The sequence below is a fragment of the Cervus elaphus genome, chromosome 16 (assembly GCF_910594005.1).
Source record: "Cervus elaphus chromosome 16, mCerEla1.1, whole genome shotgun sequence".
NCBI lineage: Eukaryota > Metazoa > Chordata > Mammalia > Artiodactyla > Cervidae > Cervus > Cervus elaphus.
The window spans coordinates 45,430,946-45,453,465 of record NC_057830.1 but is presented as its reverse complement, the minus strand read 5'-3'; the positions used below and the strand labels follow the sequence as shown (position 1 = coordinate 45,453,465).

The 22,520-nt window shown below is 50.6% G+C and overlaps 1 protein-coding gene across 1 annotated transcript in view; it reads right to left on the bottom strand.

The window, feature by feature from the left end:
- Window positions 1-22,213, bottom strand: part of LOC122710266 (ankyrin repeat domain-containing protein 26-like) — a 105,360-nt gene extending 83,147 nt beyond the window's left edge. Inside the window, exons 1-7 of the mRNA XM_043927942.1 lie at window positions 22,052-22,213; window positions 20,230-20,444; window positions 18,780-19,086; window positions 12,436-12,532; window positions 7,507-7,679; window positions 6,922-6,988; window positions 2,392-2,532 (exon numbers count right to left, since the gene is read on the bottom strand). Coding sequence (XP_043783877.1) covers window positions 2,392-2,516 — 125 coding nt within the window. The 5' untranslated portion in view covers window positions 2,517-2,532; window positions 6,922-6,988; window positions 7,507-7,679; ... (2 more) ...; window positions 20,230-20,444; window positions 22,052-22,213. The remainder of the gene's footprint in view (window positions 1-2,391; window positions 2,533-6,921; window positions 6,989-7,506; window positions 7,680-12,435; window positions 12,533-18,779; window positions 19,087-20,229; window positions 20,445-22,051) is intronic.
- Window positions 22,214-22,520: the final 307 nt, after the last annotated feature.

The following is a 22,520-nucleotide window of genomic DNA, read 5'->3' as shown; positions in this document are numbered from 1 at the left end:
TTCTCCTTTGCTTTTCACTTCTCTTTTCACAGCTACTTGTAAGGCCTCCTCAGACAGCCATTTTGCTTTTTTGCATTTCTTTCCTATGGGGATGGTCTTGATCCCTGTCTCCTGTAAAATGTCATGAACCTCCATCCATAGTTCATCAGGCACTCGATCTATCAGATCAAGTCCCTTAAATCTATTTCTCACTTCCATTGTATAATCCTAAGAAATATGATTTAGATCATACCTGAATGGTCTAGTGCTTTTCCCTACTTTCTTCAATTTAAGTCTGAATTTGGCAATAAGGAGTTCATGATCTGACCCACAGTCAGCTCCTGGTCTTGTGTTTGCTGACTGAGAGGAGCTACCTCACGTCCGAGGTCAGGGAAGGCGGCTGAGAGGAGAAACCCCACGTCCAAGGAGCGGCAGCTGCGTCGGCACAGAAGGGCCGAGATGAGCTACTCCACGTTCAAGGTCAGGAGGGGCAGCCATGAGGAGATACTCCTCGTCCAGTAAGGAGCAGTGGCTGCACTTTTGTTGGAGCAGCCATGAAGAGATACTGCACGTCCAAGGTACGAAAAACCCAAGTAAGTATTGCGAGAGGGCATCAGAGGGCCAACACACTGAAACCATAATCACAGAAAACTAGCCAATCTGATCACATGGACCACAGCCTTGTCTAACTCAATAAAACTAAGCCATGCCACATGGGGCCTCCCAAGACAGACGGGTCATGGTGGAGAGGTCTCACAGAATGTGGTCTACTGGAGAAGGGAATGGCAAACCACTTCAGTAATCTTGCCTTGAGAACCCCATGAACAGTATGAAAAGGCAAAATGATAGGCTCCTGAAAGAGGAACTCCCCAGGTCAGTAGGTGCCCAATATGCTACTGGAGATCAATGGTGAAATAACTCCAGAAAGAATGAAGGGATGGAGCCAAAGCAAAAACAATACCCAGGTGTGGATGTGACCGAATAGAAGCAAGGTCCAATGCTGCAAAGAGCAATATTGCATAGGATAATTCATTAGGTCCATGAATCAAGGCAAATTGGAAGTAAGTGGTCAAATAGGAGATGGCAAGAGTGAATGTCAACATTATAGGAATCAGTGAACTAAAATGGACAGGAATGGGTGAATTTAACTCAGATGACCATTATTTCTACTACTGTGGGCAGGAATCCCTTACAAGAAATGGAGTAGACATCATGGTCAACAAGAGTCTGAAATGCAGTACTTTTGGATGCAGTCTCAAAAATGACAGAATGATCTCTGTTCATTTCCAAGGCAAACCATTCAATATCACGGTAATCCAAGCCTATGCCCCAACCAGTAATGCTGAAGAAGCTGAAGTCGAATGGTTCTATGAAGACCTACAAGACCTTCTAGAACTAACACCCAAAAAAGTTGTCCTTTTCATTCTAGGGGACTGGAATGCAAAATTAGGAAGTCAAGAGACACCTGGAGTAACAGGCAAATTTGGCCTTGGGGTATAGAATGAAGCAGGGCAAAAGCTAATAGAGTTTTGCCAAGAGAACACAACTGGTCATAGCAAGGGCAGCTGTCACTCAGGGAAACAGTTTGATGAGTGTGATTAACCTAACAGCCTGCAGATCTTGGGGCGAGTTTTACAAACTTGATCATTTCACTTCCCTCTTTAAAGGGGAAAGGTGCAGTAACATATGCCAGAGCCACATGACAGGTGCTCAGAAAACATATGCACCATCACAGCAACGAGACCTCTCTGAAAGCAACCACGTGGACAGGAAGAAGCGAAGGACTCAGGAAAAATGTTAGGAGTGATAACATCTGTGGACGTGAAATGTCTGTTTTTATTTTTCCTTGTGTGTGTATTTTCTAAGTTTTCTACAATGAACATGTATCCCTCAATACTTTTCTGTTAAAGTAACCTAACACAACTGCAAACACTATTTCTACAAGTGTACTGCTGATACTGTTAATGATGGAGCAAAACCCAAACACCTACATGGCCCTCGAGGCCTTGTGTCCCCCAACTAGATTCTTGGATGGAGATAATGAGTCTCCGGTTCTCCGATGCAGAAAGAAATTCACCGAGTCCCTTCGGGGTGGTCGGGAAAATCAGGTCAACCAGGCTGAGACCAACGCAAATCCATTCTCAGCTCCCCGACTGATGGCCTGAAATCAGTCACCATTATCTTGTGGGCACGTTGGGAGGGCAGCACTGGCCGCAGAGGAAGGGCGTGTGCAATCAGGCTGCCCGCCACCAGCCGGGCTGACTCTGCGGGAGTCCACACAGCCCACTGCATGGGTGATGCCTGGTCTGCGGGCTTCCTGCTGTGGGCTCAGGTGAGACAGCAGGGCCTCAGCTGGCAGCAGCCTGTGTCCACCATTCGCCCTGGGCCAGGAAGGACCCCGGCAAGACCTACCTGACCTTCTCCTCCGTGAGACGCTCCAGGGCAGAGTGGAGATCGTCTGTCTCTTTCACAAACTCCAGGTTCCTCTGCTCAGCTTTCTCCAGGTCTTGTCTCGCCTTAGCTCGCTCCCTGGCCATCTGCTCCACCTGCTCCCTGCAGGAAGGAGGGAGGGATCACTGGGGACACTGCTCTGGGCCTAGCGAGCTGGTATGAAGGAACAAACTCAGCTGGCCTAAGAGTGCTGAGCAGTGGCTGGCTCTGGGCTCTCACCCACCTCCTGTGCGTGCGTGCCAACTCACTGCAGTCGTGTCCGATTCTACGCAATCCTATGGACTGAGACCTCCAGGCTCCTCTGTCCACTGGATTCTCCAGGCAGGAATACTAGAGTGGGCTGTCATGCCCTCCTCCAGAGGATCTTCCTGACACAGGGATCGAACTCGCATTTCTCACGCCTCTTGCATTGGCAAGTGGGTTCTTTACTACTAGGGCCACCTGGGAAGCCTGACCCTCCGCCTACCAGGATGGTTTCTGCAGTTATTGAGTCTGTTTTACAGAAGTATATACAGCAAGAAGCCAACTGGCTTGCAATGGGGTTTCTAGCAGGTTTATGAACCAGGAGGTTCGAGCCCAGGACAGGCACTCTTCACTTCTCCAGACGGCCATAGAAGAGGTGGGAAATTATCCTCGCTCCGTCTTGCCTGCAGCTGGGCCTCGGACCCAGGGATCCCCAGCACCCAACCTGGGACTGGACGCATGAAGGGGAGAAGGCTGGCCACCCATTTTCCTGCCTGGTCACAGCCTTGCCACCTGCAGCCTGGCAGCTGAGTAAGCGCCAGGGAGTTACCCAGAGCAGAAGCGACGCCTGTCTCTGTCCGGTCACCCCAGGCCCTGCCCAAGGCTCAGGCCACCGGCTATCCTGGTGCCTGTTTCTCCCACTGGAGAAGCACCAAGCTTGTCTCCCTTCCTCATCCTCCCAAAGCAGTCTTCCTCTGGGCCCCTCTGCAGAGTTGCCTGACATCAGATATCTCATCTGTCGGTACCTAATGAGATGCAAAGTCTTGAGGATGGAGACCGGAATTACTGCCAACCTTTTCTGTAGCTTCAGAGCATCAATAAAAACACAATAACAATCTCTATGCCAACCGGTTCAGTAGACGGATGGCCTGAATATCCTGCTCAACTGGAGCCAAACCCAATTAAAACGGAATGCATTCTTGGCCCAATTGATATGTAGCGCTTTGTGACCGTGCTGGAAGCATCCTTTCTCATCCTGCTGGCTGCCCGTGCCCTGGGCGAGGAGGCCAGCCTGGCCAGTCGCACCCCATGCCCCATCGCCCGCAGCGGGGTTCTTACTGGCAGAAGCCCAGCTCCTGGGGGTAGCAGGCCAAGGCTGCCGAGGATCGGCTCAGAGGCCAACACGCACTGCGGGGTGAGTCTGAGATACTGAAACCTACCCTCTAAGGGATTTCTTTCAGGCTGCGGGCTTTCTCTGCTGTTTACTTACTATGTTTCTAAGTTAAGATGTCCTACATATCGAGATCAAAAAATTAAGCAAAAAGCGAGGATGATGGGCCTTCTTTCCATGGGGCATGTGTCTGTGAGGTTCTCTGTCCAGCCTCCCTCATGGGCAGCCATCTCGCCCTAATTCCCCCGCCCAGACGCCTCTGCTGGGGCAGCTGCAGGACCTCACTGCCATTGTGAACGCCCTCCTGGGCCCACAAGGAGATGATCTGCTCTGGGAAGGCGAACCCTCTGCCGTCATCCATGCTGCAGAAGAGGCAGGGGCCTGAGCACTCGGGACACGAAGGACGACGTGGTGGCCTGGCCAACACTCTCCTCCAGGACCTGCACGTGGGCACCAGCGCCATGAGGACCGCGGCCTCCTCACGCACCTTCTGTGACCTCACCACATGTGCTCGGCGGGGGCAGCCTCCCCCTGACTCCTGCTGCAGGGAACAGGGAGTCAGGAGACCTGAGGGGACTGCAGGCTCCACGGAGACGACCCGAGCACAGGGCTCAGGGCCGTCTGCCTGAGGCCGTGCGGGGGGACGCACATGCGGGGTCACCCAAGGTAACCTCTCTCTGAACAAGCAATGGCTTCCCGCCTGTCCTCCCAGAAGGTGGGCCTGGGAAGGCACACGCCAGCCGAGAGAAGATGGGCTTCCGAAGAGGTGGGGCGGCCTGAGCGGAGGGCACATGTCCTCAGGATTCAGGGTGGGAGACAAGGGCAGAAAAATCCCTCAGCTGGAAAGCTGACTGGTGAGGCTGAGGTGAGGCCAGGAAGCTGTGCTTCCCACCCAAGGGTGGGCCCTGGGACACGCATTTGCTGTTGGGACCAGAACAAGGAGGAGCAGCGGCCCCCTCCTCTCTGAGGTTGGTGTTACAGCATGGGGGCTCTAGCTCTCAGAAAAGGGATGGAAACCGGGGCCTCTCCAATGGGAGTGCAGAGTCCTAGACAATAAATCACTGCAGAAGTCCCTGGCCCAAGTATTTGAAGTCAAATCCCAGCTGCCATGTTCTCACCCCTGAGTGTTTCGTATGCACTCCTGACCCCAGTGTGACAACGGCCCTACAACCCAACGACGACGTCCCAGCTCTCTCCCAAGCCTCCCAACAGCTGGTGTCTTCAACTCAGCATCAATGCAGAATCTTCCCAGTGTGTGTGGTTACTCCCCCAGAATTGGTGGATCACCTCCCGCCCGTCCCCCAGTCCCCGTCCTCCTGGACCTCCATCCCTAACATCTCTTGTAAACTGGAACTTAGCACCAAAAGCTAGTTTGGATGGACGTTGAGTGTTATCTATTTTCTTTCTTTTTTTTCCCCAGCAAAAACACCCCAAGGTGGGCTGTTTCCATACCACCTGACATCAGGAGCCATAAGTGTCTTTGACATGCAGACTCAGCAGCGAGTCCGGGTGGCAGACGGCCAGGTTTCATACCCTATCTTGGTTAGCCGGGTGGCTTACTGAGGTTTCTGAAGCTTGGCCACAGAAACACCCTTTGGGAGAGGACAGACCTTGGGGTGCCCACAAAGAGCTCTCTTGAGATAAGCAAGGCTTCAAAGCAGAGCTCCCTCCACGCCCAGACTGCACCACCCTGCCCGACACAGGACGAGGGTCCCCTGCACCTGGCCAGACCCCGGCTCTCGGTCAGTGGTCTGGAGCTTTCCAGAGAGGAGTCATCTTGGCGTTTACTGTGATAACCCAACTAATAACCAGAAAGTCCTTTCCTGAGGAATGCTACGCTTCCTTGCTCATGAATGATGCTGTCTATCGGCTTGAGGAAAACACAAGGGGAGGGCCACTTCCAAGACCCCTTCTGGCTTAAAACATCTGAACGTTCTAGGTAAAAATGGAAAAACTTGGACTTCTCTGATGGTCCCGTGGTTAAGAATCTACTTTGCAATGCAGGGGACTCAGGTTCGATCCTTTCTCAGGGAACTCAGATTTCACGTGCCGTGGAGCAACTAAGCCTGTGCCCTGCAGCTAGAGAGAAACCTGTGCGCTGCGATGAAAGGTCCCAAATGATGTATGAAGATCCTGCAGGCTACAGCTGACATCTGACAGTCAAATAAATACATTTTAACTTAAAAATTAAATAAATAAAGGCAGGAACCAAAAAAAAGGGAAAAGCAATTCTGAAACCACGGTGTGTTCTCAGGGCTGGCAGAGAAGGTGAACAAGTCCTCTCAGGTCTGACGTTAGTGTCTGTGCACGAGTGTCAGTTCTAACCTGGATGGAAAGAAGAACCCCAACCTGTTTCTGGGCAGAGAGCCCAAAATCACTCTGTGAATAACCTCCCCAGAGCCCTTCCTCTCGTCCCCTAGATTTACTCTGAGTCCAGTTAATTTAGGAAGTGATTTTTGGACACAAAGAGGTCCATCTGCTTCATCTAGTAGCACAGACACGTGGTTCATTCGGCTGACGTCCCCACGCTCAGCGCTGAGCCAGCAACAGCCTCGGCCCCTGAGGACCACAGTCTGGACAGTGCTCAGCACCAGTGCAGACCTCTCACTCAGGAGAAGCTCCAGGTCAGTTCTGGTCTGCCGCTGGAGCCATGGTCTTGCACATTCTGCCCTGTGACTCACTCTGGTGAGAGGCGTCCTTAAGGAACCCGCACACCCACGTGATGATGTACCCAGCGTTGCTGAGCACACCTGTGACTGCCTTCCGGGAGCTCCGCCAGGTTCCCAGGACCAGAGCCACGGCTCGCCCTCCACTTGGGGCACATTTACGGCCTCTGGTGAGGGGGGAGGCTGCTGGCCCAGGCCCGGCACACTAGGAAGGAGTCCCCTGGCCCATGCCTGCCGGTCGGGAGGATCACTGTGACCCTAGCCAACCAATTAGCTGCTCTCTTAGCCAGCAGTCCCTGCCCAAGGGTCTGACCTCAGGAATCTCAGAGCTGGGACCTCCCCAGGAGAAGTGCACCCCAGAGAGACCACCCACACGGGGCACCTCCCAGGAAATTCTCCTTCGCTGGCAGCCTGCTGCCTGACAGCCCAGCACTGACCAAAGCGGGCATTCACCACAAGACCAGGCTTTACCTTGGACTTCAGAGAATTCATTCTGAGGCTCCTTCGTGCTGTCGGCTTCTTCATCAGACTTGAGACTCTGGAAAAACAGAAAGAGAAGGATGTCAGCCACAATTAACCCGCAGGGGGAGGATCTGCCCCGTGGATGTCCTTTCTGACACGAATGCCCGAAGGCTCCCACAGTGGACAGCTCAAGGAGTCTCAGTGAGGGCCCTGGAGGCATCCATCACGAGCAGGCCAAGTTGTGCAGGGTAAGCCTTGGTCCAAGTGCTGGACGCGGGTGACCGTGGCTGTGGCACACCTGCTTTTTCTGCCCTCAGCCGAATAACCTTCCCTCCTCCTGCAGGGCCAGGGGAGGGTGGTGGTGAAGAGGGGATCCTCCAAGTCCCCCGTTTCTGAAGGAGGATGTTCCGTGGCCAGAACTGCAGACTCCCTGCAGACAGGGAGACTCAGAGACGCCTCAAAACCGAATGTAGGTCCCCAAACAGCCCCTCTTCCAGTGATGAGATGCCCTCTCCCATCCTCCTGTGTCATGTCATGTGAGCAGTGATTGGGGGAGGTGCCTGGCGGGGCGGGGGGGGGGAGGAGTCCACCCACCTCCTCACTTTCCAGGGAGGCCGAGCGGCAGAGCTGGCTCCTCACACTGGGTCTGACCGGCTGCTCTGGTAAACCTGGGGCTCCACCTGCAGCGCCACAGGGCTCGGGCTGGCTCCGACGGCCGTACCACTTAGAGCTGCTCATGTCCTTTGAGGGCACAGCCCGGGAGGCAACTGGAAAGAAAATGGGAGGTGTGTGGGGCTCTTTAAAACAGACTCTGGGCCCACTTGTGCTTACGAAGATGCAGATTCAGAGGTGCGATGTGGCTCTCGGAGACAGACAGAGAAAACGCCAGAAGAACACAGGGAAGGGCCAACGTGGGGCTGGGGCTGAGACAGCCAGGCTGGGAGACAGGACCTTCCATCCTAAACGCTCGGTGTTGCTTCAGTGTTTCCAAGCAAAATATGCTTTTGCTATGTGATAGAAAACTAATTTAAAAATCTAGCTTTTTTTTTTTTTTCCCCCAGTTACTTTTATTAGTTGGAGGCTAATTACTTTACAGGGTTGTAGTGGTTTTTGTCATACATTGACATGATTCAGCCATGGATTTACATGTATTCCCCATCCTGATCCCCCCTTCCACCTCCCTCTCCACCCGATTCCTCTGGGTCTTCCCAGTGCACCAGGCCAGAGCACTTTTTACACAAAGAAATAACCTTCCAATAATCCAAGTGCTCTAGTGACCAGAAGGTCATTTCCCACCCACTTGACCCCACCCCACTACAGGACCCCACCTGGACAGGACACAGAGGCAAGGAACTCAGCACAGTCAGGAAGGCTCAGACTCCGCATGGGTCGAAAGTCGGGGGCAGAGGCAGGTGTGGACTTCAGCTAGGGGTTCATGAGGCTCCCTCAAGCCCTAATACACCCCTGCACTTCCTCCTTCCCTCCTTACCTGCCCACATCTGCGGAGCAATGGGGACTCCGCAAGCAGAGAAGAAATGACACTGCCTCTGCAGGAATCTGAGTGGCCAGAGAGACTGGGGAGTGGGGGTGCGGCCTGGGCTGTGACCAGGAGAGAACACGGGTTCGAAGGGAAGCACCCAGAAGGGGCCAGTTGGAGAGAAAGGCACAGGGTCCCAGGAAGCAAGGCCAGGCCAGGAAAACAGACCGTTTCACACAGGTGGGTCATGTTCCCAGGGACTAAGTACCACCTCGTCTCTCTCCTCCTCACCCGAAACTGGCCCGCAGCCTCTGACCTTGGGAGCATCAGAGGAGGAGGCCGGGTCCAACCGGGCCTCCAGGAGAAACAGCGACGCCAGCGACGCACAGCAACTGAGGACAAGGAAGCAGTCTTGGGAGGAAGATGCTGAGTTCCACGTGACAGAGGACAATCTAGGGCAGGCTGACCATGTTCCCGGACCCTGAGAGGTTATCATGGGCAGGGTCCGGCCCTGTACACTCTCCCCATGTGGGAATTCCCGGGCCTGCTGGAGAAGAGGGGATGTTCCCACTGACAGGGAGCAAACGTAAGGCTTGAGCACCCCATCTGCTCTGGTTTCTGTCTACACACAGGCTGTGGCTGCTTTCTGAGCGGGGAACAGCGGGAAGAGAAAGGCCATGTCAGCTGGGAGTGGGCAGCGGGGACACCCTCGGGAAACCAGGTGCGCCTGACAGCCTGCGGACCTCCGCCTGGGGCTCAGTAACTCGCCGCTCACTGGAGGTCATGACCCAGCACCACGTCTACGCCCTTGGCCTGAATGGGCTCCTGCCTCTCCCCTCCTGAGACCCCCTGGTCTGCGTCTGGAGGCCCACCTGCCCTTGATATGGTACCCCTTTCTTCATTGTTTCCGCTGCTCAGCACTTTCCTCAGAGCAACGAGACGCCCAGAAATCACACACTTAGGACCGGTTCATAAATGTTCTCCGAAAAGTGTCACGTCCTCCCTCCACCAGGGGGAAATGCACCCCCAGGAACGTGTCTACGCGACAAATCAGGCCAGGAAAGGGCAGCGTCTCACCACCCAGAGCACAGAGCCATGGCCTCTCAGTGGGAAGCTCTGGGGGTCACAGCCAGTCCCCACCCGCTGCCCAGACGGACGGCAGACCACAAGGTCAACCGAGCCTTGTGCCTCCTGTGTGTGCATATTTATTCACAGGAGCAGAATGCTCTCAGCATGCTGAGAGGCATGGCCAAGAGATTAAACGAGCAAAAATAAAAAAATAAAAAACTTTTTTTGGTTATGTGTTCTGTGATGGCCTTCACTGAAGAAGCAGAACGACTGAGAAGCAGAATGTTCTTCAAAACCCCAGCCATTTGGCCCCAGGGTGCCATGCACATTCCTGGAGCATCAAAGCACATGTTTCCAATCGTGGCATGAGTCGCTGGGAAGGACCAGCAGGCAGGTTAGAAAGCGGGAGAGAGGGATGCTGTGGATTGGCCGGGGAAGCAGGGATGAAGCCCATGGGGGAGACCGGGAGGGTGGCCCGCTTGGGAAGCACACAGCCCCGGAGAGTGGGGGCAGGGCTCACTGGGCTCTCACAACAGGGGCTGCCCGTGTGCACCAGCCCTGGCCTAGCCACCTCAGGCAGGCCTATGACTGACCCACCCACTGACTGGGTAATTGAGGAAAGCTCTGAAAATTGAAAGAAGAGAAAAACAACACAAAACAAAACGGGGGTTGGCAGAGAAAAGCACCAGTCACGAAGAGGACACAAGTTGAGGACTCACAGGAGTTCCAGCACAGAAAAGGGAGCGATGACACGGGCGCGGCCTTTCTCAGGCACCTTCATGCCCAGGGTCACAGGATCACACCCCAAGTCGGGAAAGCCAAGTGGCCTTCTTCCCACCTCAGGGAAGAGAAACCTGAGACAAAGCAACCCATGACCAGACCCTTCAGGTCCCAGGGCGGCCGCTGACAAGCTGGCTCCTACCCCTGGTCAGACTACTCCCCCAGTCAGACTCCCTCTGCGCTCGCCCCCCACCCCATCACGCCCCAACCCCTTATCAGACAACTCCCCCGTCAGGCTCCTCCCCCTGGTCAGACTCCACCCCTGTATCAGGCTCCTCTCCCATCAGGCTCCTCTACCCTGTCAGACTCCTTCCCTGGGCAGACTCCACCCCCTTATCAGACTCCTCCCCCCCCATTCTGACTCCGCCTCCTTATCAGACTCCTGCCCCATAAGCCTCCTCTCCCCCAGGTCAGAGTTCTTACATGGCTCCAGCAGAAGGCTGTGGGACACCAACCAATTTCAGCTCCAGGGGAGGCCACAAGTGCTTCCCCAAGGCCCTAGCTCCAGACGAGAAAACCTCACCTGAGTAATGGGAACGATCAGCCACAGAATTTCAGGGGTGGGGGGCGCTGGGGGGCTCACTGGAATCTACATGAAAGGTACATAAGCCCCAAACCTCCCAATGGCACCTGCTGCCCCAGTCATGCACCTGATCCTGACCAAGGCCCCTGCCGGGGTCTGGGAGCCGACCAGGGGCCTGTGTGGGGCAGATGCCTCGAACCCCTGCACCGTGGGGGAAGAAGGGATCCTCTGGCCACTGCATTCTCCCTCCCAGCACTCTTCAGATGCAGCCTCGACAGGTCATCCGGCCAGAGCACGGCAGGTGCTGCCAGCCAAGGAGTTGGCCCATCTTCTAAGGAGCACGTCCGCCATCACCTTCCCAGTGGACCCACAGGCCACACCTCAAAGCGGGCCTCCCTCCAGAATTCTCCCGCCACCTCCTGACAAGTATCAAAGCCCCTCTTCACTTGTTTTGAAATCTTACCTTTGTGCCACGGATCCCACTGGAAACCAGGATTTTAACAAGTCCCAGGAGCACAGAGCACTATTGTCTGAGACAGGCAGAGGGCTGCCTCAGCTGGTGGCAGCCTGCTTGTTCCACCAGCCTCCCAGCCTGGCCAGCACCTTACACCTGCACTGTGCTTTGGATGATCAAATCCTTCCACCTCTCCACACCCACTTTATCTTGTCTACACCCTACACTGTAAGGACCACATGAGATATTACTTGACATTCCTGAGATTGTGACTTGGAATAAATATGAATTTAGTCTTCCTCCCATCCCTTGCACAGCCTCTAAAACCCTCCAATTTCCTACGTGATAACAGCAACCACACCCAAGTTTATGCTGATAAGGTGACTTTGAGAACCATACCTTGAGATGGGCTGGTTGCCAGGGAAACCAACGATGTGACTAGAGGTTGGAACTTTCAGCCCTACCCCTGACTTCTAGACAGCTCAGAGGCTGGATGTTGAATTCAATCACTGATGCCCCATCACTGGATCACTCATGACTCTGTAACAAAACATCCATAAACCCCAGAAGGACAGCATTCAGAGACCTTCTGGGTTGGTGAACATGGGGAGACCAGGGAAGACTGAGGCCTGGAGAGGGCGGGGGGCTCTGAGCCTCTGCCCACAGCCCATGCACCTCTCACCCTGAGTTACATCCTTTGCAATAAACTGCTGGTCCAGTAATGGGTTTCCCTGAGCTGCTCTAGCAAATTGATTGAAACTGAGGAGGCCGTCGGCACCTCGGATCTTTAGCAGTGGGTCAGAAGCAAAGGAGACAAGCTGGACTTGAAATTGTTGTCTGAAGGCATTGCTGTCTTAGCCTGTGGGGTCTGCAGCTGTGTCCAGGGGCACGGTGTCAGAATGGAGTTGAACTGCAGGACACCCAGCTGGTGTTGCAAAATAGCCTGGTGCGGGGGAAACTACACAGATCTAGTGACCAGAAGTGCCAGGGTATTCGGAGGATTTTGTGCAGTGCAGAGGAAAACACGAGAGTTTTCCCCTTGCAGAACCATTTCACAAATAAGGAACCCAAAGAAGAAAAAAACCCAAGTGCTGCAGTCCATGGTCCCAGTCCATGCAGCTGGGGATCATAGACCTGCTACATTGTTCAGGTACAACATCATATTCCAGAAGTCACAGAATCACACAAAGAGATGTAAAAAAGACCAGAAAGGCCTCTTACCTGACTCCAAAGAACCACTGTCTTCATCTGAGGCGGCAAGACCAGCCTGTGATGACAACACAGCCATGAAACCGTCCTTAAATTCCTCGAAGTTAACCTGTGAATTTGAGAAAAATGGTCAACACTGCTTTCAAAAGGCCATATACATAACACACTGGCCTTTGGGGTTTTCTCAGATGGAAGATTCTTATGTTGCCTTCAGCACTGAGGACATTTATTTTTTCAAATATTTACTTAAGGTTTTAAAAACCTGAAGATATAGTGAGGCAATTAAGAGTGAATCACAAGCCCTTCACCAAAAAACACTATCAACAACGCCATAAAAGGAAACTAGATAAGATAGTTAGAAAACAGTGCAGAAAAGAGGCGTCTGATGACCATAAACATTAGCATATAAAGAAATATCCATGCCTTCACTACCCACCAAGAAAGAGAACATGCCAGCACCTAGGCTAGTCCTCCATCAAGGTTCCTGATTAAATCCCCCGCCCCTACACTGGAGGGAAAAAAAAAGCTCTGAACGGTCACACATATGTCCTAAGAGTTTCTCTGGAGTATATGCACCTAAGAATGGGATTGCTGGGTCATAGAATATACATTTATATCCTCTTGGCAAATTGAATCTTTTGTCACTATACAATGCTGACCCGCTTCAGTTCACTAATGCTTTTTACCCTAGAGGCTAGCTTTCTTATGGAGCTTAAGAGTTTCATATCAACCAGTTTTACCCTCTTCAGGGACTACACAAAGCACGTCTGATAATTTGTGTCTGCGTTATCATTTATATTAACTCCGTACAAGATATTTTTGTTTTATATAGCCAAGGTTCATTTAGAATTATTCAAATATTTGCCACTTTGTTTTTCCTTTCTTCCTTCATTTCCGACCTTCTGCCTGGGATAGTTTTCCATCTATCCGAAATAGATCTTTGAGACTTACGTTTTGCTTAAGTATGCTGGTGCTAACCTCTTTCAGTGTGATTGTCTGAAATGTTTTCATTTCCCTTTCTTTTTGCAGCAAAAACATAATTTATTAAAAGAATATTGGAAATGATCCAGATGTACTTAAAGAAAATGGGTAAACAAACTGTAATTCAGTCAGACAATGAAAGACGACAACAGGGGAAACAAAAAACAGAGACAATAAATGGACACTGACCTACACTATCTGAATACAGACTGCAGACATGATACTGAGTAAAAGAACCAGAGTATGCACTGAGCATGTGCTGTATACGTCCACCTGTATGAAGTTCAGAAATAGGCAAACAAATCTCTGCTGTTCTCATCAAGACAGTGGCAACTGTCGGAGCCAGAGGGACCCCAGGGGCACCTGAGGAGGGATGCAGGATGCTGGGGGCCCAGGTGTGCTTGCAATGGATGTTCACTGAGCTGCACACTTCCCAACTCTTTTCTCTGCCTGTGCTTCACCTGACGTCACACAGAAAGAAATCAACGCAAGACATACTTCTAGGTCAAAATGTCACTGGTATGTGCTAGAAAAGCAGGCCTGGGGCTCTAGTTCCAAGCATGCTTCCCACACCTGGCACAGAACTTGAATGAGTACATTTCTATTGCTGCCTCTGAGGACTAAATGCAGCTGTCGGCTGTGGAACGTCTCTGCCTGGGTTATACACTATCAGACTTGAAGGTGGACTACTTATATGTGTGTTTATCTTCTGGCTCCCCAATAGCATGTGGTCTCATGGCTGACACATTGTAAATACTCAACAAATGTCTACTGGATGTGCTGGTCTCTATATCCTTCAAAATTGAGCAGAATTCACCTTCTCAAGGAGACATTCTTTCCCCTTTTATCTTTAAAAAAAATCTATTTATTTATTTTTGGCTGTGTTGGGTCTTCGTTGCTGCAGGCTTTCTCTATTTGTGGCGAGTGGGGACTACTCTTCCTTGCGCTGTATGGACTGACCATTCTAGTAGCCCTCACTGGAAGGTGGGCGTGGATTTGCTAAACTGCTAGTATAACAATGTCTGAAACTTCTTTTTTACGATGATGCACCAATTTCATCAGGTGGATCTATTAATTTATTGTTGTTCAGTCACAAGTCATGTCCAACTTTTGGGAACCCCATGGACTGCAACACACCAGGCCTCCCCTGTCCCTCACCATCTCCCAGAGTTTTCCAAAGTTCATGTCATATCGCTGATGCCATCCAACCATCTCATTCTCTGTTGTCCCCTTCTCCTCCCTACCCTTAATCTTTCCCAGCATCAGAGTCTTTTCCAATGAGTTGGCTCTTCCCATCAGTGGCCAGAGTACTGGAGCTTCAGCTTCAGCATCAGTCCTTCCAGTGACTATTCTAGGTTGATTTCCTTTAGGATTGACTGGTTTGATCTCCTTTTGACTCAAAAGTCTTCTTTAGCACCACAATTCAAAACCATCAATTCTTTGGCACTTCGCCTTCTTTATGATCCAACTCTCGCATCCTTACATGACTGCTGGAAAAACCACTGCTTTGATTATATGAACCTTAACTAATCTTAAATTGAAAAGGCTGTGTCCAGACTTTTGCCATGTGGATCAATACTAGAAAGAATATTCTTGCATAGCTTTCATTTCACAGAGATATTGTATTGCTTTCATTTTACCTTCTGAGCTTCTACATATTGTCTAGCACATAATAAGTGCTCAAAAATACTTGTTGAGGGACTTCCCTGGTATTCCAGTGGCTAAGACTCCAAGCTCCCAATGCAGGGGACCCAGCTCCACTGCTCGTCACGGAACGAGATCCCACATGCCACAGCTAAGAGTTCGAATGCCCCAACTAAAGTTCCCACAGGTCGCAGGGAAGACGGGTGAAGCTAAATAAGTAAATATTAAAAAACAACAACAACAAAAACCTTCACTACATGGGAGCAGAATGAAATGGCCATTTTGTTTGATCCAATCTCAGATTTCTTTTGTGTCTTTGATAATACTTATCAGCTTTCCTTTGAGCCATCAAACAGGTGGGGATTTGGGAATTCTCTGGTGGTTCAGTGGCTAGGACTCTGCACTCTCACAGCCAAGAGCCCAGGTTCAATCCCTGGTTGGGGAACTAAGATCCCACGAGCTGTGTAGAGTTATCCGACAAAAAAAAAAAAAAAAAAAACCAGGAAGGAATCTGATGGCTGAATGTGCTGCTGTTTTATCTGATACCATTTGACTGTTTCTGTGTCCTCTCCCATCACAGCTCACAAAAGGACAAAGGGCCGGGATAAAAAACATCAAGGAAACCAGATAACCTGTTTATGCTGTTTTAACCAGTGTTAATTTTCACAAATGTGCCTTTTACTCACCTAGCCCTCGAATACAATTCTAGGTGATATCAAAAGGGGCTAGGACATAAGCGATCAAAATCACACCCGATTTTTTTTTTCCTCTGGCCACACCACGCATGGCATTGCCATCTTAGTTCACCAGCCAGGGATGGAACAAGTTCCCCCTGCAGTGGAAGCATGGAGTCTTAACCACTGGACCACGAAGGGAGTTCCCACACCTGAGTCTGAAGTCCATAAAGAAAAAGCAGTAGAGGGAAAGTAACCGAGCCGGGTGGGGCGGGTGTGTGAGGAAGAGCCCTCCTCACCCCAGGAGCAGCTCTGCTGGCAGCACAGGCCACTCGGGCTCTGGGGGAAGTAACAGGAGGCAGACACACCTAGAAGCTCCCCGGGGCCAGCAGGGAGGGGTTTTAGGTTGTTCTTCATTTGTTTCTGCCCAAGAACCAATTCAGGAATCTTTCCAGGCTAGATATTTTTTTCTCATTCAAAATGAGACACTTTTATTGAATTCTGTGGGGGGAAAATACTCTTCCTTCAAAGGTAAGATGACCAACACAACTATAGGCACTGCTTTTTTGTTTCCGGTTTGTTTTTGTTTGTTTTTTTCCCAGACTGTGGGATCTTAATTTCCAAACCAGGGATTGAACAGGGCCCCTGGCAGTGAAAGCCCAGATTCCTAATTACTGGACCACCAGGGAATTCCCAGGCACTGTTTTAAAATGAACCCTGGTGGTCTAGTGGTTAAGAATCCGCCTGCCATGATCAAATCATGTGCAAATGGAGGAAGAAGTCTGAAGTCGAATGTTAAGAAGGAGAACACATCTCTGATTTTCTTTAAACTTTTCCATTTAAGGAAAAGACAGACAGGTGAGAAAATTTACACACAAGAAACAGTGTACCAGCAAGTTTCAATTCTGAAGACGTTTAGCCAGAGGGATTCTCTCCTACGTGTGTTTCTGAACTATGTCCCATAGACCGGGAAGGTCCCACAGGGGTCACTGCAGGGTTGAGGAACAGAGAAGTCACAGCTGCGGGGGCTCTGGCTGCTCTTCAGCTACAAGGCTCTATGCTTGTCTCCGTTTCATGTAACACAGTTCCCTGCAGGAGTTTTCTTTTTTAAAAGAAAGGTTCCTTTCTTTGGGAAAAAAAGAAACTTTTTGTAGGGTATGAGAGTCATTGATTTAGTCAAAGTTCCTAATTCTACAAAAGAAGTAGCAAAGGCCATGTCCTTCTGACTGAGTCCAGAGTCCTAGGACAGCTACTTTCTCAGGTTAAAGAAAAAACACATAGATTTTTAACTATAATATGGACAGAATGAACATGTAAAACCTTGTTATACAGGCCAACAATGCTGGTGGTGCGACATGACTTTTGAAGTAAATTATGTGTTTTAAATGCATGAACAAGAATAAATCAATATCAAATTCCTATTTGTCACAGTCGATACAGTTAATTTAGAAAGCATACATATTTTTTAAACAGAGGACAGGGAACTTGAAGGAGAGAATCTTAAGTTGAATCAAGCAGGACAAAAGTGAAGAGATTCAACCTTAAAAGGATGTTCATTTCCTCTAGATAAAACCTGGCTTGCTAAAATGACTCAACAATGAATTATCCACATTTTGGGTTATTGAGGACAAAATTTAAAACACACAACAGATCTCTCTTTACTGTTTAGCATACTTCTATCCAGGCTCTCATCATTAGTTGGTATACACAAAAAGCATGAGTGTAATGTATGTAAACTATAATCTAAATCTGGTCAGAAGTTGCAGTTGAACTTCATTTCCTCAGCCTAAAGTTTCAAGGGGAGCACTTATACTCCTACCCTCCTCATGAGAAGCGAGATTTACCCAACGGGTGAGTTTGGCAGAAGGAACTAAGAAGTGCTTGCTTGGTTCCCAATCTCTTCTTTGAAAAGATGTGTGTGCTCACAGTACCGTGAACTTGGGTCTGTGGTAGGCAGCCCGCCCCTGGGACGGGGGTCAAGCCTGTGCTTCCTCCTCTTAGGCCTGCGTCTGCGTGAGCAGGTCTCTGACTTGGGATGAAGTGTCTGGAGGCCCGCTGTGACTGCGCAGCTAAAGCACGTCCTCCAGGTTCATGGCTCTCAAGTACTACGACCCAACGTAGCTCCAGTGCTGCCGAAGAAACCTTAGATTGCTCTTCTGTGATGGCAAGAAGCCAAATGGGAAAACAGCTTGAGACTGCATGTAACAAGGGCTGCTTTTCTCTGCATCACCATCATGGAAACACCATCAAAAACCATAAACCCGTGTGCACTGACTGAAATGGACATTTTAATCACAAAGATTTCACAATGAAAACTACTTGCAATTTAAAGACTCCCCTTCATTGCCATCTCAGTCATCATTCATCCAGGTGATGTCAAGACAGAGACAAAACTCAGCTTCATTTACAAGTTTTAAATATTTGATTTAACTACAAACTTAGAAACATTCTACAAATGCTCAGCAAGAAATGTTTTAGAAATTGAAACCAAAATTGTGTAAGTAAAATAGCAATTAAAGTTGTACTCTTGTACAAGCGAAAAGACAAAAAATGTTAATCTAGAACCAGAAATTAATCTTTTGATTATGTATCACAAGTTTGTTTAATTCATAAAAACGATTTATCTAGGATTGCTTCAAATAACAAACACCCATATGTGCTTAGTGTTTGGATGCCAGTCACGTACACTTAGGGGTAGAAAAACTGTGGTGGGAGCAGCAGAGCAGTGATTGTGAGCCACTGCCAAAGTGAAATCAATTACAAAGTAAATCAAACATCTGAAAGCACACTTTCGGTTACTAGACAATAAGGTTTCGTTTCTAAAGTAGAATTTCAATGCAGCTTTTCAAGAAATTTAAGAATTAAAGAAGTATCTCTTAAAAACGAGAGTTCTAGCACAAAAAAATTATTAAATGTCTCCTTGATTATCACAGTTGATTATGGTTTTACTTAGTGTGCATAACTCAAAGAAACAACTCAGAAGTTCACCAAATTAAAAATAAAGATCATTTATATCAGAAATCGGAAACCTAGTGAAGAAAAAAGAAAAGAACTAACCTTGGTCAAGCTGTCATTTGAACAGTGTGGCACTGAGGTTTGCTCTTGAAATAAGATTTGCATTGAAGCCTGAAGTAGGATTGAAATTTCCAACAGAAGACGGCTCCAGGACTAGCATGCTGCTAAGAGTGCTGAGTAAAGATCTGTTCTGCTGTTTCTCCACCTCAAGTTTGGTGCTCATCTCTGCCAGCCTCTCATTAGTCCTGGGGAAGATGGAAAGCACGGATTTCATTCCAGCTTCCCTCAGTGACTTGCATTTTGTAAGTTGCCGCACAGTAAATGGAATTCCCATCACACTGTGTGCACGCTGGAGGCGCACAGCAGACCTGCTGTAAACAGTGACAGCTCTGACCTTGTTCTAAAGAAGCACACGTGTGTCTGGGCTCCTCAGGTAACAAGTCACAGCTGGGGGAGGAGAGAAAGGGCGTCAGAAAGGGAGGTGGGCTGACAGTGACACCTGCCGCCTCTGGGACACCCCTGCCCCCAGGAAACAGTTCAGGGATGAACAAAGACCTCCCACAAAGCCACGTTCAAGTGCTTCCTCTCACCACCCTTGTACACACGTGTCACTCATGACCTCGGAGAAATTAAGCATTTGGCACTGAGGAATCACCTCAAGCCACAATCTCAAGGGGGAGGATGAGAAAGTCAGTGGGTGAGACTGAAGAGACCTAGAACAGCCCCAGGAACAATCACAAGCATCCCCTGCTTTTTCAAAGTTCACCTTACTTTACTTCACTTCTACGAAGGGCCTATGTCAGCACCTCTTTCTGATGGTCCAAAATAAATAAATAAAGATTCAAAGACAAATTTTGGTCTCATTTAAAATGCCGAAACTCTAAACAGCGTTCAGCGTACGTTTTAGAGGGCGAGGCATCGCGCTCCCCATGCACAGAGACCGGCCCCACCAAGCTCCTTCCCCGGAAGCCACACCCCACGTCCCAGCATCAAGTCCCACAGCCCTGAACCCTCTCTGGGAGCACCTGGGCTTCCCTTCTGTATACTTATTTTAGGCATCGACTAGCAGAACGTGTCCTCGGGTCCCTGCTCCTTTGCTGTATGCTCTTTGGGCTTATGAAAGGCGTCCTAGGAGTGCTCTGCTTTCAGAGGCGGGGAAGCCTGGACTGGGCCCTGCAGGTGGGATCTGCCCTTTCCAGCCTCCATACAACCCCTCAGTCAGGTCACCATGCCAGCATCAGCCACTCTGTGAATTACCCTGCCTTTCACCCCTGTGTGAATACTCCCTGATTTCACAGGCATGCTTTTACTTAGTGTAGGAAAACTTACCAGGATATCTTATTACTCATTTTTTTAGGGTGCCCTCTAGCAGTGATTATCTAGTTGGCTTTCACTTCCTACTAATCTCAGGAACCTGGCTCTATAAAAATTAGACTTCAGACACAAATTAATGGACTAAATATATTTTCTATGATTCTGGGTTTTGACTTACTTGTCTAGTTTCTTTTCCAAAGACTTTCTAACTTTTAGTTTCTCTAGGAAGTGTTGCTTATATTTTTCCAACTCTGCTTTATTACAATCTTCCAAAGTTTGCATCTTGGAGAGTTCAGATCCCAAGTCTTTAATTCTGAGTTCCATCTGACTTCTTATGGAAGCAATATGCTCCTCTTGGAACTGCTGTAAATTTTCTTCAGATGCTGCTTGTATCTAAGTCAAACTTAAAAAGATCCTTTTGTTAATGATTATAACCTGAATATTTGTTCCATTCAGTTTTGAGTCAGGAATTCAGAGAGCGATTTTAAATGCGAAAATAAGAAAATCGGAACTTGAAAATAATCATCGTCAATGTGACATGAATTAAATCTGAATTATATAATTAATGTGGAATCAATGTTATAGTAGTTATAGTAGTCTCCTGCATTGCAGGCGGATTTTTTACCAACTAGGCGATCAGGGAAGCCGATATTAAACCATCACTAAAGCAAACTGCTGTTGTCATAAGCCCATATATTTATCACTACCCTCCCATGCTTTCCTGTCTCTCGAAATGTTCCCTGCAGATCAACTTGACAATCCAAACAGTAATACTTTCAAGTTTCAAGAACTGTCTTTTCAAGGCCCAAGGGGTAAAATTCAGCCACAATTCAGCCTGTTTCTCTCTGATACTCTCTAGCACTTTTACACAGGCACAGGTACCAAAGAAACATACACTTGTTGGGAGACTGGGACTCACACACGCCACACTACACACTATTGTTTATAAAACAGATAACTAACGAGGACCAACTCTATAGCACAGGGAACTCAACACTCTGTAACAGCCTGTATGGAAAAAGTGTTTTTATAAAGAGCGGATATACATATATACACATAAGCGATTCACTTTGCTGCACCCCTGACACTAACACAATATTGTAAACCAACTGTACTCTCTAAACTTCTTCTCCCGAGAAGAACGGAAGGAAGAGACACAAACATTTGGCTATGGACTGACCTTGCATTATGCGGTAATTTTCAGATAAAAGTCACTTTGGAACCCAAAGTGTAGGGTATGAAAATCAGGATATTGTCACTGTCTTCAAATTAAAAACAACAAGCAGCCCGGTGGCGGCAGGACGCACCGGCCAAGCCCACCGCTGGAGCCTCCGAGCTTTCTCCGGGTGCCCCGCCGGACCCACGCGGAGGGGGCCCGGGTTCGACCGCCAGCTGCCCACCCCTCAGGCCAGATGGTGACCGCCTGCCCTCCTGGCTCCCAGGGCCCCATTTCCGGCTCACACGCCCCCTTCGCTGCAGGCCTGGCTCACAGCGCCCCGGGGCGCCGGCCCGCGCGTCCGACTGACAGAGCCCCTTATCCGGCGCACACACACCCCTCCCCGCTCCCCGGGCCCCCCGCCACGCGCCGGCCCACACTCCCCGCTCACACGCGCCTCTCTCCCCGCCGGCCCGGCTCGCCTTTCACACACTGCCGGCTCACGCTCCCCGCTCTCACGCACCGCTCCTGCCGCTCCCCGCCGGCCCGGCTCGCCGCTCACACGCTGCCGGCTCACGCTCCCCGCTCACACGCACCCCTCTCCCCGCCCGCCGCCGACCAGGCTCGTCGCTCACACGCTTCCGGCTCACGCTCCCCGCTCACACACACCCCTCCGGCCGCTCACACGCCGTCCTTGCCTCAGTGCGCCGGGCCGCGCTCTCCGCTCTCACGACCCCCGACGCCGGCACGCGCCCCGGGACGCACGCCCCCCGCGCAGGCGCACGCCCGGCTCGCCGCCCACACAACCCCCGCCCCCAGGTGCCGACCGGTGCTCGCAGCTCACACGCCCCCCGCGCGCCGCCGACGCTCGCAGAGGTCCGGCCTAAGTTCTCCGCCTGGTGCCTGCGACACGTTCTGCGAGAAGGCCATGGAGCCGGCCCTGGAGCTGCCCCGCGCGGCCGAGGGAAGGCTGCCTGAGGCGGGGCGCCGTGAGGGCGGAGGCGGGCGGGCGCCTCCCGGGGCCGCTGCTCTGGGGCTGCACAGCCGCGAGCGGGCTGGCGGGTTTGCCAGTGGTTCCAGTCCGTGGCTGTGGGCAGGTCGGTTTCGGCAGCTTCCCGCGCGCGCGCGGGCGTCGCCGCCACTTCCTCAGCGCCCCCCGCCGCCCCCGGTCCTCGAAGCCTTTGTGCGCGCGGGCTCCGGTGGGCGTCTCGCCCCGGCGACGCGCGGAGAGACCGGGAGATGGGCTGCTGGAGCTCAGGTGAGAGTTACACCGGGGAGGTGGGGACAGGGTAGCCAGGCAGTTACGGCCGCGC